This window comes from Lethenteron reissneri, chromosome 8 (assembly GCF_015708825.2).
Source record: "Lethenteron reissneri isolate LAM-NWPU_2019-01 chromosome 8, ASM1570882v1, whole genome shotgun sequence".
NCBI classification, from domain to species: domain Eukaryota; kingdom Metazoa; phylum Chordata; class Hyperoartia; order Petromyzontiformes; family Petromyzontidae; genus Lethenteron; species Lethenteron reissneri.
In genome coordinates, this window is record NC_083786.1 from 5,164,853 (window position 1) to 5,181,803 (window position 16,951).

The 16,951-nt window shown below is 44.5% G+C and overlaps 1 protein-coding gene across 3 annotated transcripts; it reads right to left on the bottom strand.

Annotated features, from left to right (window-relative positions):
• Positions 1–3,635: 3,635 nt before the first annotated feature.
• LOC133360580 (heme-binding protein 1-like) lies at positions 3,636–14,502 on the bottom strand. Of its 3 annotated transcripts, none has more exons than XM_061579391.1 (5): positions 14,360–14,502; positions 10,802–10,974; positions 8,802–8,931; positions 7,080–7,254; positions 3,636–6,012 (listed from the first exon to the last, which is right to left on the bottom strand). In XM_061579391.1, the coding sequence occupies exons 1-5, from the start codon at positions 14,397–14,399 to the stop codon at positions 5,835–5,837; spliced, it is 696 nt and encodes a 231-aa protein (XP_061435375.1). In that variant the 5' UTR covers positions 14,400–14,502; the 3' UTR covers positions 3,636–5,834. The 3 variants fall into 3 exon arrangements, with proteins under 3 accessions (XP_061435375.1, XP_061435379.1, XP_061435370.1); XM_061579395.1 differs by having other exon boundaries at positions 14,289–14,437; XM_061579386.1 differs by lacking the exon at positions 14,360–14,502 and adding an exon at positions 12,894–12,987.
• Positions 14,503–16,951: the final 2,449 nt, after the last annotated feature.

The following is a 16,951-nucleotide window of genomic DNA, read 5'->3' on the forward strand; positions in this document are numbered from 1 at the left end:
TATTTATGCATGTGTAATAAGAGCCATGTATGGCTCACGTGGCGATTGGCTTGCCGGTCCCGCTTTGTAGCCAATAAGGGGAGAGCCAGGGAGCATGGCCTCGGCGTGATCACGGCATGTTAGCTAGGGTCATTGGCTTGGCCAAGTTGAGCCTCAGCTAATGGGAAGCCGGATCAGAGGCGTGGTCCCGGGATTGACGGGGAATGATCTGGAACGGACTGGGCGGACTACGGAGGATTGGCTGGGGGGTACCACGTGACCGAGGGATGAAGAGGGAGAAATACGAGGGAGTCAGGAGCAGACCTGGGAACGAAGAGAGCAGGAGCCACGCGCGTACGGGACTCTGAGTGCCACGTGCGCGAGTGACTGAGCAGATTTTCTGCCCACTCCCCGTTGCCTGTCAGCAACGGGGAGTGCGTGTATTGTGGAAGTGAAAAATAAAGAACTGATTCCAAGAGCCATCTCGAGAAGGTTTATTACACCTGTAAAGCAGTTAATGCATTATGCACACACACAATATAGACAGCAGGTATTGCAGTCGCAAATGATTCCAGTCATCGCTTTGACGCAAGTATAGAACAAAACACATCGTGACACGTAACACGGTAACTCAATAGGTATGTCAATAACACTGGCAGTGGATTATAAATTCACTAAATTATTCACTCAATCTCTGCGCCCTATCTCTATGCTATAAAGAAGGACCATTGTCCAAAAAATTGGCTGTTTAAATATTTAATTCTTGTGAAGGAAGTATTAAAGTTTTACTGAGCTTCCCGTAGAGAAGTGAACGAGTACATTGATTAGAATTAAAATTGCCCAGTTTTATTCACTAATCTAACATTTTACAAATTAGAATTGTTTCTCTAACAGTTACTACTTCCTGTGCGCTGATTGTTACTGTCTGTGATTTGATTAAATACATGTGTAGCTTATTGCGACTTAAACCTCATTCACTGCATATAAAATCCATTTATTCTACAAGATATGAAGGCCATACACATTTATATCGAGTATGCTGAGTTTTTTTGAAGGACATGTATATTTGTATTCATCATACCAATATTCCAATTAACTTTTATTCAAACAAATGCCTTTTTTATATATAAAGGAGGATATTGCAAGAACATTACTCTCTGATTAACATAATCCAAAATAGGGCAAGGCAATACTTCATGAGTGTTCTGTCCACGTATCGTTTTGACTGCGCGTACATTTAAGCATAAAAATGTGACGTCTTTATGCGTTTTCATTTTTTATCCAACCTGCGTCAATCAACAAGACACCCGCCGGTCTTGCTTGAAGGTTAATTGCAGCGCGTCATTCATTCGCCAGAACTACACGCGAGACCACCGTCACAGTCGAGGTGCCTCCGCTGAATTCTTCGCAGAGGTCACAACCGGGTACCCGATACCCATACCCTACCCGATACCCGGCTACCCGTACCCGGCCGGGTATGGGTAGCCATTGGCGACCCTGGTGCGGCCGGGTACGGGTACAGGTAAGCCGTGAGTCACTGGTGAATCACCGTTTGTCACTCATTTCCCAACGTCTTGTCTCTTTTTACAATTCAAGTTCCTAGAATCAACCCACCCGCGCCTGCAACATGGCTTCATCCCAGAGGTCGCAATCGGGTACCCGTCCCCGTACCCTCCCCGATACCCGGTCGGGTACGGGTAGCCGGGTATCGGGTAGGGTACGGGTACGGGTACCCGTTTGCGACCCTGGTGCGGCCGGGTAGGGGTACGGGTAAGGAATCAAAACCCGTTTGCGACCTCTGATTCTCCGCGGTTCTGACGCATGCGCAAACAAACCCGGAGGTGAACGATAGGCGACATCCGTCCCAGAAGCCCTCATGGGCACGGCGATTTTTGCTGCTTGTAAGCAGCACGTCGCATGGCCTCCGATTGATGCAAACTCACCTTGACCCCCGTTCCTCAGTCATCGGATCACTCATCATGATGGAGAAACTGCCTGCTCCTCCGATCTAATATAATAAAACAATCATTCACAGCCCCTTGTCAATCCAGTGCTGGATGATGGGGGTGTCGTTTTGGCCAAACTTCACCGTGCCGGTCAGTGGTGAGTGCAGGTTGTCGAAGCTATGTGTCGGTGGTCGTGTCCTCAATGCTTCATTAATATCGCCGAGGTGGTGGTAACTCAGACGTCAGAGTGCTGAGCTACCACTTATGAGATATTGGGTTCGAATCCAGGCCACTGCCTGTGATTAAACTGAGTTCCCGAGTGTAGTGAGGTCAAGGTCTCGCTTAATATAGCAATCATGGCTAAATTCCAGCGATAACAAATATTACTCTGGGTGGTTCGGAGGGTGGGAACGTGATATCCTCGAACGCATGGATGAGAGGACACTCGAAGGACTATCCGAGATATCTCTGAGACATTTGCTTGGGTGGACCGTTCTTATAACATGAAGAGTTGAACTGCTGTGTCGAGATCCTAATCGATACTTCGTCTCGTGACATGACAGAGCACAACCGGGATACAATTGTAGGGGAGAGAAAAAATAATTTCTAAAGTGTCATTGTAGCACCCACCATTATGGAGCATGCGTTTACGGTGGGGGGGGGGGGTTAAGAGAGTATGAGTTTGGGGGATAGATGACAATTGCGGGAGATGTGTATGTGTAACTGCCCTCGCAAACTGGAGATTTGAACGAAGGCATCGCCATCATACCATAGTGAGAGCTGCTGACACAGCCCAATGTTACACGTTTCACTTCCGCTGTCCACAGACGTGGGAAAATCCCTGAGCACGCCGCTTCTGCTGTCCCAAATCACAAATGCCGGATCGCACAACCGATTACATAACAGATCTCAATTGGAATGTCAGGAGTTCAAAGTGCATGATCAAGAGTCAGCTCAGTCCATGATCTCCTCGGTCAATAAAATGAGCACTGCTTCTTGGGAAGTCAATAATAATGGCGGTCCTGTTGATAAAATAGCCTTTGCCATAGGAATGTTGGAGAATATTTCATCGCTGCATCAAGGCCAGCCACAAATATTCTCATCGCCCCGTGTGGGCGCATGGGACAGGGAGGCCCTGGGACTTTATACTGAAAAAAGTACACGGGGAAATTTGCGACGACAATATTTGCAAGTAAAATACCTTCGCAATGTGAAATTATATTGTCTACTCTTCAAATGTTCACGAATCAGGGATTATTTCACTAATTGGTAAACATCAAAGCATCGATTTAAAACCTAATGTGCATATATACAGCATACTTTTTAAATCTTGAATTCGTGGCTGTAGTCGAACATTTTCTATACTGTGTACTGTGCCACTATGCTGATGGATAACTGTGTATTTATTTATTTTGAAGTCATAGTCTTGCCGACTACAGCCCGTGGATTCTATGTCGTCATTCTCGTATAGTTGACTAAAGTAGTTTTTTTTATATAGTCCACTCTTAGTTATTGAATGTTGGTGTGAAGACTGCACAATTACACCCTTTTCAATCCTCAAATATTGTCCAGACAGGGTAGAATAACAGTCATAACACGACATGGATTGAGTCAAATTTCTCATACACACAGGAGCACCCTGCAACTCCACAAATGACGGGTAATTATAAACGTGAGACGGAGCTCTGCCAAGTGAGTGCAGATAATTAGTTCAAGAATTCTGCGTTATCAATTTTTTATTTCATACACTGACAGATTTAGATTCAATCCGTATGAACGCGCGCAATAGCGAATCTGCTGGTAGCGTTCAGTACAACGAAACATTAATATTCCTGGGTCTTTCGGTAAAGTCACGTAGATAGGTTCAAAGAAAATAACAGAAAATAACAAAAAACTACGACGTCTTCCTGAAGACGAGTGCTTGCGTTGCGATCGAAACGTCGTAGTTTTTTGTTATTTTTTGTTATTTTCTTTGAACCTATCTACGTGACTTTACCGAAAGACCGAAGAATATTAATTCATGCAAGTCACGAAATCTTTAAGTCAACATTAATATCCCCATGGTATATTTCTGCAAGGTTAACATTTCTGCACTACAATATTTCCATGGTATATCGTTCAAATTAAAACGCAATTACGTGGAAAGATGACAAAATGGCATGCCTGCTACTTTAGGCTGCACAATGTTTTAATAAAATATGTGAAAGCACACCAGCATGCGTTGCTCAATTACCAGAAGACTATATATTGTCCCGATAACCTATGCAAAACGTGCCTGCTAGGAAAGAGGGTAAATTGCATCGTGCACATACTAAAGTAATGACATTCTCAAAAAAAGGCTCCATCGTCATACTACCCGGCAAGCATGCACCCGCGTAACCTTTCCGAGTGGCCTTATGACCTCAGCACTGAATTACTTTAATGTTGTTGCTTAGTGCATTCTAAATACTTGGTTATATTCCTTCCTTAAGAATATTTAATATTTATTCATTTTGTCAGTTAATTTTGTCATACGTGACAAAAATAACTGACGAAAAACATACGCCTAAAAATAACAATATGCCTTGAATTGAGACAGAGTTCAATGGTAGTGTTTTACATAACGTCAAATATTTCTCAATTTGAGTCACCGCAACTTCCCACAAAAGTTTATATTTTCTCGTCTAGCAAATGTCTACCCGTGGGGAAAAAATGTCTCGCAACATCAGAGAACTCAAAACAGCTACATCTGAGCATTCAATCAGGAACCTCAAAGAGCCAAAATAAGTAAACCCCAGGTGAGCATATGAGATAAAAAAAAAACTAGGCGTCTCACGGCTACAGAGTGTGATGAGTCAGCCTGACTCGGTGAATGAATCATCACATGAGGTCTTGGTAATTTGATGCTGCATCTGAGCTTATCCCAGATGTAAATATTATATGAAATCGTTCAAAGATAGGAAACGAGCTATTAAATTGCACAGTGAAGGCAATGCTGCCTTCTGGTCATGGCGAGGGAGCCCTTTTAAAGAGAAAGAATAAGCAAGTTGTGTTGCGTGTCTCTCACAGCATCCATTTATCCTCGTGACACAACTTCTGCAATGGGTTTCACAATCCACTGAGATCACACAAATCGGGTTAAAATTAATGGCAGCCAGGGGAAAAATATATTGGTGGGGCACAGAAATCTGTAGGGGTTGGGGGAGAGGGTGGGAGGCAGAATGGGGAGTGAGGGTAGAAGAGGAGCACGCGTGGTTATGCAGTTTAAAATCTTTATAATGAGCAGGTCAAAAGTGTTCAAGGTTTTAATTTTTATTATTAATATTCCACTAGTGGTTCCCATCCCCACCAACATTTAATGACCCACTGCCACTGGGTATAACCGAAGAAAAACACAGTAGGCCAAATGCAGATGCATTTGCAGCGGCTTTTGGCTTGCCATCGAATAAAGATGTGGCATTGCGTGCTTCTGCGGCCGTCTGGAATGTTTTTCCTTCCGATATTAGGAAGCCACCGGAGCTATGCACTTCTAAATCTAGATTGAAAACTCATTTCTATAGAACTGCTTTTTTTGTTTAGTTTGTTGTCCTTCCCCCGCACCTCCGATTAGCGCAGTTGGCTGTGTACAGTGCGAAAGAAGTTCAAAATACTGTACAAAAATTTACTGCATATAACTTCCGAATTCATAGTGCTTGGTCTGTACGTATGTATGTATGTTGAACGTCTTTCGCACCGTGCTAATTGGAGGTGCGGGTCTGCAAGTTAAACGTAGCTAAAATTAAACGCTGAACTTTTGAGGATGCCAAGAGGACTGGGGGTTGAGGGGCAGCAATTTTAGTGTAAAGCGCTGCGATGTGAGACGATCACCAAGCGAGTAAAGTGGCACACCGCCTCACGGGGGCATTTTTAAAAAGCGGTGCCTCGCCCCCCTCACTCAGCCTTCATGATCCAAACCTCATTGTGACGGTTAATTGGGCGGAACGGCGGATCGTAGCCCGCAGAGTGGAACGACCCAAGCTGGTACGGAAGCTTGGCATCGTCCAAGGCTTTCGCCAGCAGCTGGGATTGATGCAGCCAGTCTCTCTCCGCTGCATAGCCATCGAAGGAGCTGCGACGACACTCAAAACAAACGCCTCACGTAATATTTTTTCTCTCGCGTTCCCGCATAGGCAGCGGTGCCCAAGCACAATTAATAACAACACAACACATTTGTCAATAACACTGCTTTAAAATGAAATTAACAAAAAATATATACACCTCATATATAGATGTGCATAGCATGCACGTAAGACCAAGATCGTCATTTGGCGAGTGCTGCTAGTAAGTGCCGACACTCAGAGTGGCACCCGGGGAGCTGGCCTTGCCAAACTCACGTCTCGCCTAATTCGTTTACCCCCAGCGCTGATATTTACACATTGCACCACAGGCACTGATTTGAGATCGAAATGCTTAGTAAACTAGATCTCAATTGGATAAGTACAATCCATTCAACGTAAAGGTATCGATCGATCGTGTACATTTCAGCGTTTTTTTTCATTGGAATAAAATGCGACTTTTTAACCAGTGAAGCACGCGCAACACAAGACGACAAGAAGCAAAATGACTTGTCAACTACAAGTGACACAATCTGCACTTGTCGAACGATCTCAGTTGGGCCAAGGGCAGGAGGCACCGCCACTGTGGGTGTCCAGACACCCCCAGCACTTCTCATACAGGCCTAAGCGATAACCACAACATTTGAAATTCACTGAATCTTCTATGCTTTAATTCCTTGATCCCTGCATCCATTTACGCATTCGAATATGTAATAATTTTCACTTTCATACATGCGTTAATTCATCAAATCCTGCATTCATTCATGCACTCGTGCATGTGCTGCCCGTTAAATATGCGCAGTCTGCACGGAGCACGGCTGCCCTGAACCGTAAGCCACGTGCGTGCACACGCCTAATGTCATACACGCTCACCGCACAACTCCCCTGCACTCTGCAGGGTCACTGTGCCTCTGCAATGTAGCCAGCCGCCAACCACCGCCGGGGAACCATTGATGAGTAGGAGAACCCACCCCCAATTTCCGCAGTGCGGCTGCGCCCGTGGCCAAGGACGGTGCTGGCGGTGGTGGGTGGGACGTGGGACGTGCACGCCTAACAAAGTGGTGGGTGGCACGTTGCCTACCTGACGAATGCGGTCATCGCAGGCAGGGAGGTGAATTCGACGCGGGGGTCGGAGGGCGCCGGTGGCTCCCGGGAGCCGGGCGGCACGAAGAACGACACGGTGAGGTTGTGCTCCGCCCGCGCGCCTTTTGGCGTCACTTGGCACAGCACGGGAGCCGTCATGGGCACACGCACGCCTGCAGCGGACGGACCGAACGCGCATGACCGCGGCGATGAGATACACGGACGGCGCAGAGCGGCGGCGCGTTTGCCCGCTTGTTGCAGAGGTTCGCGGTTTGAACCCAGCGGCCGCGCTGGCTAATACTGCGGGGGCATTAACAGAAAAAAAGTGTGCATCGTCTGCTTATCAGCGGACATTAAAGATCCCATTAAGTTATTGGAACGGTCTAGGCCCCGGGCCGGCAACCTGCGGCTTCGGAGAAACAAGTGGCTCTTGTAAGGACTGCTGTAGATCGGAGTTAGACTGATGGCCTTAATCTAAGTTGTCTTGTGGTTGTTGTTGTTGTTATTAGACTTGCATCCCACTGGGATTTTTGCACACAGCGTTGGTGTATGGTGTTTTTTCTGGAATATTTTGCTGTTTTTTCCTGGATTTTCTGTTTGCACATAGTCACAGTCACTTTAAGATGTTTTCTTGTTCATGTTTTTGTTTGTTGCGGTTGCACCCTATTCAAGAGCCGAATGGCTCACAGGGCTGTACCTAATAAATGAAAACTGAAATATTCACATGCACTGCGGCTCTTGAAATATTGAGTTCTGTTTTACCAAATTTGAAAAATATGGCTATACTTATTTTGGTACAGGCCACGTGTGTTGTCATATTTGAAAACTGCTTACACATTTCCTACTTGGGTGAAGCCACGTGACAACATCGCCCCCTAATGTGAAACCACTGCAGACTGTCATCGTTTGTCAAAGATGGCTTCCTTTGCAATAGCCTTGCGCTACAAGCATGGCGCAAGTATCAAATATGAGCATGTGATTTGATGAGTTATACCTTAGCTGTACACATTATTACGTAATGATGAATATATTATTTAAAGATAGCCTTTTACACCCCCCCCCCCCCTATTTGCTTAAAAAGTGCCTCGCGAAAGATGTTCAATTCGATGAGGGCTGACTTGGGAGTTGAACAACACCATCTGCTCGCGGGGGGGGGGGGGGGCACAGAGTCGTTTTTGTTGTTGTCGATTTGTGCGAGCACCTCCCTTTGTGTTTGTTTTATCGAACCCATTGCAACAATCACAGCAGAGAACGTGCGCGCACGAGAAGAGGGGCCGTCCATAAATGACGTCACGCGATTTTTGACCCCCCCTCCCTCGTCACACGGCGTCACAAAAAGTCAGACCCCCCCTCAAATATGACGTCACAAAGCTCTGCCCCCCCCCCCCCCCAAATAAAACATGCTTCAAATCGCTTTAAACTATTGTCATTGTAGTGCGTATTTAATGTGGCACTGCACTCTGATGTTGTAGGAGAAAACGTTTATCAAAAAGTGTATTTAATTAAGTAGAACGTGTTGTCTATATTTATTTAAAGTTGTGCATTTTGATGTGACGTCACAGTTCTCAAACTCTCCCCCCCCCCTCGTCATACATCGTCACGAATGTCTGCCCCCCCCTCCCCCCAGGTGCGTGACGTCATTTATGGACGGCCCCAGAAGCAGTGGGGGGGGGGAAGACCCCTGGGTGGGAAGGGTAAGGGAGGGAAATGCGGCGAGTACCTCCTTTGTTGTAGCCACCGATGTAACGGAAGAGACGCATGAACCCATCGAAAACCGCTCGCTCGTACGCCTTGCCCTCCACTCTGGTCATCACCCATTGGCTGGCCTCATACGCCCTCTCCTGGAAGCCCTGCGCAAGCAACACACATCCAATCTTCATTTGAAGCTTTCTTGACTGCATGAATCCATACTCTTCGGTTCTTTCGATGAAGTCACGTAGGTAGAAAAAAATTTACCCGTAAAAACAAAGTTTTTCACTATAAATCCTTCATATGCGTGGTGGCTAGAGTCCCTCGTCCTCTGGCTTGAGATGGCTGCCACCTATGGGTCAGATGATTGCCTGCCACCATTAAGCAATTGGTAATTAAATATACAAAAAAAATCCTAAAAAGTGTAAAGTTATGGAAAAAGAATGTCACGAAAATAAATTGTCACGCACAACGAGTCTGTGTGCAAAATGTCAGCTCGATTGGATCACGGGAAGTGGGTTAAAAAACGACCGAAAGATTTGCACGGTCGTAAGCGCGCAAGCAAGTGAACTTAATATAAAGGATTTTAAAAAACACATCCACTTTGAGTCAAATACGGCTCGTCATCGTCGGCCATGGTCAGCCACGGTCAATCTGCTGCTGGATCAAGGGCCTCGCCCTCAAAGCTGCCACCATCTCTCCCGATCCTGCGATTTCATAATTTACAGAGCATCTGCTCGCAAACTGATTTGATCGCGGCGCCTCTTCAGTTGAGCGTCTTCTCAGAAATGTCTCATTCCTTGGCTGCCACTCCCATCACTATTCTTGACCGTTGGCCATTATCAGTTCTGGTTGACATGTACTGTCTGAATTACGTATTTATACCTGTCAACCCATACGGTTTACCCGTATTCTTGTACAGGGAAATTGAGTTGCAGGTCCATACGCCATACAGCCACTTCAATACGGGCATACATGTTTTGTCTATTTGTTTGTGTATTCTCCCTTGTGATGGGATTTTGTAGGATGAATGCTGAGATTTAAAAGGGCACGGGGTGACCAATAAGGTCTAAATTGGTCTGTGATAAGGTAGGGCACTGATCAGGGGTTGACAGGGATGTGTATTTAACCTGTGTATGCTCTCGAAATCGTGTTCCTCTTTCTGCTTCTCTCTCTAATTCCAAGCATACACCTCTCCACCAGTGCCAGGTTATGCTAGTGAGGGCCTGTAGCATATGTTATAAAGGGGCCTTAAATTAAAAAAAATTATATTAAAACACAAATGTTTAACTTGCAGAGTAAATTGTATTTTTGTATTTGCTATACAGCCAGATAATACGACAAATCGCTAACCTTCAACACCCAGTCGTTCATAAAAGTTGAAGGCAGTATAGTACTATAGTAATAGAGCAAGTGCAAAATCACTGAACCGGAATTGATAGCTTGAAAGCATTTAGCGCAGGGCCCGTAGCATTTGCTACTTTTTCTACTAGGATAATCCAATACTGTTCTCCACGATTCTTCTGCACTTTTAATTTCGTTCGTATTTTTTTATTGATGACCATATTTCTTGGGTACTTTTCCCAAAAGTGCCCGAGGTAATCAGCAAATAAAAAAGGAACTTTTTTTATGACCCACAGCCGGAATGTCTAGAAATCTGCAAAAACACAAAGTAACGCTCACTAGATCCAATTTTCCCTTTCTTTTGCTAAATGTAATATTTTTACGAACTCCCTTGAATGTCATTTTTTGGTGGGGTACATTTCTAAACCGCAGTTAACTCTGTGTTACCACCCATGGGCAGATTTTCCAGGATGGGAATTAACCGTCCTTGTGACAAAATTAAATAAGTTAAATTCATGCGAACTGGTTCTTCATTGGTAATCTGTGGCCAATAATTCAAATGTAATTCCCAGCATCATCATCAATATTGTGGCAACTCCAGTATTAGGTCACACTATTTTGTATCATCAATCATACTTGGTACTTACTACACACACACACGTTTGTACACGATCTCAAGAAACTTACTTCATGCTCAGCCACCAGAGTGAATGTAGGACAATCCAAATCATGACAGAACCATGGCTTCTTGGCAGCGTCCACCTTGGCACCAGGTGCATCCGCCATGGTCCAACCCAGCACCAGTACAGGCAGTACGAGTGCGGCGAGCATTCCGTGGGCTACGCGACACCTCTCGTGAGCTGTCACAACACCACATGGGCCAGGCATGACAATATCTCTACACATTTTGTAATACAATACTTCTTCTTTCGTACGGCTAATGTAGATGCAGAGCAACAACTACAATCTCACATTCAGGTGGTCAAGCCAGACAACAGCGTCAGGAGTAGCGGAGTGTATCTCTGTGATGTCTGTGTGTATATATATACATGTGTAGTGGGTTTGTAAGGAGACGGGAGTCTTCTTTGGAGGCAACACGTATTTATTGTAACAATAACAACAGTAACTCTAGGTCCCTACCACGAAGGTGTAATGGCCCCTTCTACCCACAGCCTAGGGAGGTACGGCCTCCTGGCTATTGTGCCCTAACCACTGGACGAATTACTCTGAGCCCTCCGGCCTAGCGGGACCTAGGGAAGGCTGACCCGACCCAGCCAAGGTCCTCGGGTCTCGACCGCTGGCCCACACAGACCCGGCCCTGAGAAGGGCGTCAGGTCGGGGGTTCCTCAGGGTCCTAGTCTATTGACCACTGGCCTCACTGAGCCCCGGCCCTTATAAGGACGGCGGGACTTGGGGTCCAGGGTCCTATCTTCAGGTGGCTTCGGATCTTCGGCTTGAGGCGAACTGCCCTCCGTCACTCTGGGGTCCGGCTTTTATGGGGCTCCCAGGGTCACCCCGCCCCTGGCCACGCCCCCCATCTGGAACCTTCTCGAGGGACCTGGATTGCTGCGTAATCCCCCCAGTCCCCCACCAGGGGCCCTGGGGTGTCCCCCTCCGGTTCCCAACCGTCCCCCCGGGATACGTGACCCGCGAGCCCTGCGTAGCACCGGCCGGACTCGCTATTGCCTCCTGTTGGCCGCTGGTTGTAAGTAGACTTGTGTTGCCTCCGAAACGTCGTGAGTTTATTATTTTATTTTTATTAATTTAAATTCATTTTTTTACCTACGTGACTTTATCGAAAGAACTAAGAGTATGAATCCTTGCAGTCACGAAAGCTTCAAATCTAGAATGTAAGTAGCAGCTCAACCAAGTGGTGGCGGCATATTACGCCCAACAATTACCCACCACACAGGCATGGCTTTTGTCCAATCCATTGCTGGATGAGGGCCTCCCCACAACATGAGAGTCGTGAAGGTTATTATTATTATATTTTGCCTTTAAATTTCGATTTAAAGCTTTCGTGACTGCAGGGATTCATCTTCTTGGTTCTTTCGGTAAAGTCACGTAGAAGGGAAATAATAAAATAATAAAAATTAAACATAATCATTATTTCCATTCTACGTGACTTTACCGAAAGAACCAAGAAGATATATTTTGCCTTTTTGCTTTCTGCACGTGCATGCTCGTAAGCAGCAGATGATGCCCACGGGGTTTTAATTGATCAGAATAACTGCTGAGGTAAGGGGGACGTGCAGCATGACTCAAGGTTGAGGATTGCCACGAGAGGCCTTTCTGTTGCACTAATCGGACACCAGCGGGGGATATTTTTAACTTGGCAACGACACTGTTTCTCATTAATTAAGATGAGGTGGGGGTGGGTTTGTGTGTCAAAGCAACTCTTCTGTTCACAAGTGATCAATCTCAGCCAGTCTTAGTGCTCAGAATTGTAAGGCTGGCTCAGAGTAACCATGGAACCCTGGGAGACGGAGGATAAGCATGCGTATTAAGGTACAAAGACACACACACACTGCACTTAATATATTACATAACCATAACAAACACAATCCATACAACACGCAAAACACCGTTAATAAAACGATATCCATAAAACACCAGACACAATACATTGCGATACACACAATGAACATTATCATACTTCAAACTATATATTTCATAAAAAAAAAAGTTTTCTGGCTGGATAACCTGGGTGGATTCCTGTCTGCCTGTGCTTTCCCTGGTAGGAGGGGGGTGATTAAGTTGTATGTGTTTGGGTGTTTACCTTCCTTGTACTTTGCACTATCATGTTTGACCTGTACATCGCTTTGATCGACGTCGTTTCGATGTTCGTCGTCGCACATTTCACGAACGCATCTCCGATGTAAACCGGGGTGTGCTACTTCATCAACATAATAAAATATTTAAAATACTTTTTTCAAAAACACGCTTTAATGAAATGCCCTGTCCGAGCTGCCCCTTCCCCTGCCCCCTTCCCGCATCGCCCCTCCCCCTCCTTCCACATGCCCCGCCCCTGGGCGTGGCTCCCCGAGGCTTGCCGTGACGTAAGGGACCGCGGTGATTTACAGGCAACGTGAGTTGACCATTCGAGCCGTAAACAAGATTGTTTACAAATATATATTTTTAAAAAATAATAGAATATAGTATTGTCATCAGTATGACATAGCTATACCAAGTTGGCAGTCGATTCGACATTGGGAAGACGGTTGAAATTGAGTTACAAGATTTTTGGATACAACACACAGAGTAAGTTACATAAAAGCGTGTAAAATGTTTAAAATATGTTTTGGATTTTTTTATGATAGAATACAGTATTGTCATCAGTATGCCATAGCTATTTCAAGTTTGCAGTCGATAGCACATTGGGAAGTGGGTAAAACATTGAGTTACACGATTTATTTTTGAAGATACAACAGACGGAGTGAGTTAAATAATAAAAGCGTGTAATAATAAAAAAAGACACGTGAACGCATAATACATTAATTAAAACCCAACACATTACACCAAACGCATAATAAAACCTACATGAATGACACACAGAATAAAACGCGTAATACTTAATGCAGTTGTACTCTGTACGAACGCGTCGGGTTCGTGGTTCCAAAGTTGCTCGCTTGACTTTAAAGGGGCGAGTTTTGGATAATAAAAAATTCGCACTTTCAGAAATTTTAAGTAGAGTTTCGTACATGTTCTCGCTTTTTTATCTTTATAATGTCCGATGATGTGCTCACAATTGCGGTCACCAAATGCCACGTGAAGTCGTGAAGACCACGGAAGTTAATCCCGCTGCTGTATGTATTTAAAAATAAACTATTATAAAACGATACCATAATCGTGGATCTTATATCACAGGATATATCGTAGTGTCTGTCGACACATCACGCCAACACGAGCCTCCACGTGTTTACAGTGTCAAGGAGCCGCGTTACATAACAGCGCCAAGGCTATGGAGACCACTAACAAAGACAAAGGCCCCCCGTATAGCCTACATATAGTGCTGGGGCAAGTGCTATTAGCGAGCACCTCTTAAGAAAGGGACATCGCACCTATGAGGGTGGTCGGCGTGGTCAGAACCCCCACTGCCCGTCCGCCTTTGTCTCCCTAAATATTGTTTACACACCGCACCAGGTACTAATGTACACACACCAAGCACACTCACCTGCGCAGGTGGTTTAACGCATTCACTCTGCGTGCTGGCTTTTAGACGAGAAGGGAATTGCAGTCCAATACCTTTTGTGTGTGTGGTCGAGCCGAAGAAGACTGCTTGCATGAGTTGTCCACACAGCCAGGCAACTCGCACGGCATCAACCAAGGGGCGTTAGGTCGTGTGGCAAGCGGTGGGAACGGACGTCCCTTCCAATGATGCGTGTTATGATGATGCAGTGGGTGTCCTCCCACCCACACGATTCACGTTACTGCTTTCCCAGCCAGTCGTCAAATCCCACGCCTAATCTCGCCTGGAAAGCTCTACCGCCTTTGGCTGTGAGCATCCAAAAGCAAACGCGGGTTTGATGTGTTGCGGCGTTTTTTTTTTTGTCAAATGTGTCATGCAGAGAGGGCTTTTGTCTGTGTGTGGTTTCTTTAACGTTAGCAGTTCGCCGGGACAATAACAAGAGTTAGGCCAAATCTGTACTTTACGCACAATAAGCACAGAAAACACGTCCGATAATAGGGGTGGTAGTCCAACCGCGTTGCATTGCAGGCCATGTTTGCTTAACATGCAAACGTAATGCCGATTGAGAGATGCATGCTTGGAATTAGCATGGGAAAGTGACAATACTTGCATCAGGGAACCAACGCTAATTCTTAACACATTTATTCACCACAATTGGTGACGGGATGGAAGCCATGGGAACACTCACTCCTGAGAGGTTAAACGACATGGAGATAGTGTTGAGATCATTATGTACAGCAGAAAAATGGATTGTGGCATCAGAGGACCATAACGGATGGTTACAAAATATGGATGCCTTTATCCAACAGAGGATAAAACATAGCGAATGAGGATGTCAGGTAAGGAGACGGGCAGTCACCAAGGCTCATCCAGTGACAGTAAACAAACTGATAATTGTATTAAACAATTAAGATAAATTAAGGTATTCATTACCTCCACGATTACAAATAGGTGCATTTTATACTGTAAGAATTAACTATCAAGGTAAAAAGCCATTTGAAAGCATCTTATATAAAGAAATTGGATCCTCTTAACGACACGATCTAAGTGGGGGGATATCTTTTTAAATATATATAGCAAATACTGGCAATAACAAGCTAATCTTATAAAAGCAGGTTTTGGCAGCTCCACTATTCTTAAATCCTTGGTCGTAAGCAGAATTATAGCCGGAGGAAAAACTTTCAATTAGTATTCAGACGGTGCGGGTGCATGTGTGCCTGCGTGATTTAACATGCTAAACTGCATTCCAATAAAAATACATCTCACAAAATGCTAAGCACGTCTGGGGAATACGGTATTCATTTAAAAGGTACAGTAGTCATACCTCGATATACGTAGTAGATGCATTCCTGAAGCTTCATTCGTATATTGAAACGTCGCATGTTGAATAACATTTGTACCGATAATGTGTTCCCAACCTTCATAACGTCCCATTTAACACTATAAACACTGCACAACTTACCATTCATATTGTAAACAAAGACAATTTATATTCAAAATGTTTTATACTGTACAGTATTACAATTAAAAACTTACATTAAACAACATAGCTAAGCATTTTATTATTACTTATATAGTACTGTAGATCAACGAATATATTGCTGTTTATTTCTGATTTTACTTAATTTTTTGTTGTGTGTGTAAAATAATGGTAACAAAATCCAAAGTGCGTTTTCCCAAAACTTCGTTTATTTATTATATACATATCGAGGTATTACTGAATTACCATTGAGCGATTTAACCCAAAAATGAGTACAGTATTTGACTCAGTGATCTTTCAACAATCACCTGCACAGGTAAGACAATCTAGTGATCTGTTAGCAGACCATATACCATCCTTTTATTTGTCCTACATACCGTAATTATTGCAAGAGAATGTAAGGTAGCCAGGAAATGAGTGTTGAATTTAACTCCCTCGTACGCGTAAGTTCTTGCAATGCGTGATAACTAGTTCCTTGAATCCATCTGTGTAGGACTTTGAGTGTTATCCCATAATATGCATGTCTTCACCGGCACTACAATTTTCTCTACATGCCAAACTATCATTCATGGCATTGGTCAAACATCCAAATGCAAGACTGGCAATGAAAACAATCTTTCCGAATCATTCATGCTTTTCTGCATAAACATACATCGCATTTTAATGTAATTTAACAATACATTACATCACTGTTCATTTAACGTGAGCAAAATACACTTCAACTTCTTTCAAATGGAACTGTTTTACAGGGAATTTGTGGAAATCATTCTTAACGTTTGGTTCCTGTTTAAACACAAGTTAGCTGTTCATCTGTCCAACAGAACACATTTGCCAATGAGACCAGGTTGCGCAAGACAATGTCTACATGATGCATAATACATTTTTGGGTCAGACTGCACAAGTTACATTTTTGTCACAGACCCTTCACCTTACACAGCCAATTAATGAAGTTGTCACGTGAACAAATGTGCCAATTGGTTGCTGCTTCAGCACCACCTGTATGCTGGAGAGCAAACTCACAACACGAAAAAAAATGTGTTACAACGTATGTGGTTTGCTCTCCAACATACCGGTGTGCTGAAGCAGTAATACATTTGCAAGTCTGGTCACATGACTTTATTAATTGGTCGTGTCGGCTGTAGAAGAGTATAAGGCGCACACTTTACTC

Excerpts from the sequence above, each read along its gene's own strand:
- LOC133360580 (XM_061579386.1), bottom strand. The coding sequence starts at position 12,972 with ATGTGCGACGACGAACATCGAAACGACGTCGATCAAAGCGATGTACAG. Across the intron at positions 10,975-12,893 it reads TAGTGCAAAGTACAAGGAAG|CTCACGAGAGGTGTCGCGTA; the intron begins GTAAACACCCAA and ends GTGTTGTGACAG. Across the intron at positions 6,013-7,079 it reads GCGATGACCGCATTCGTCAG|CTCCTTCGATGGCTATGCAG; the intron begins GTAGGCAACGTG and ends GTGTCGTCGCAG.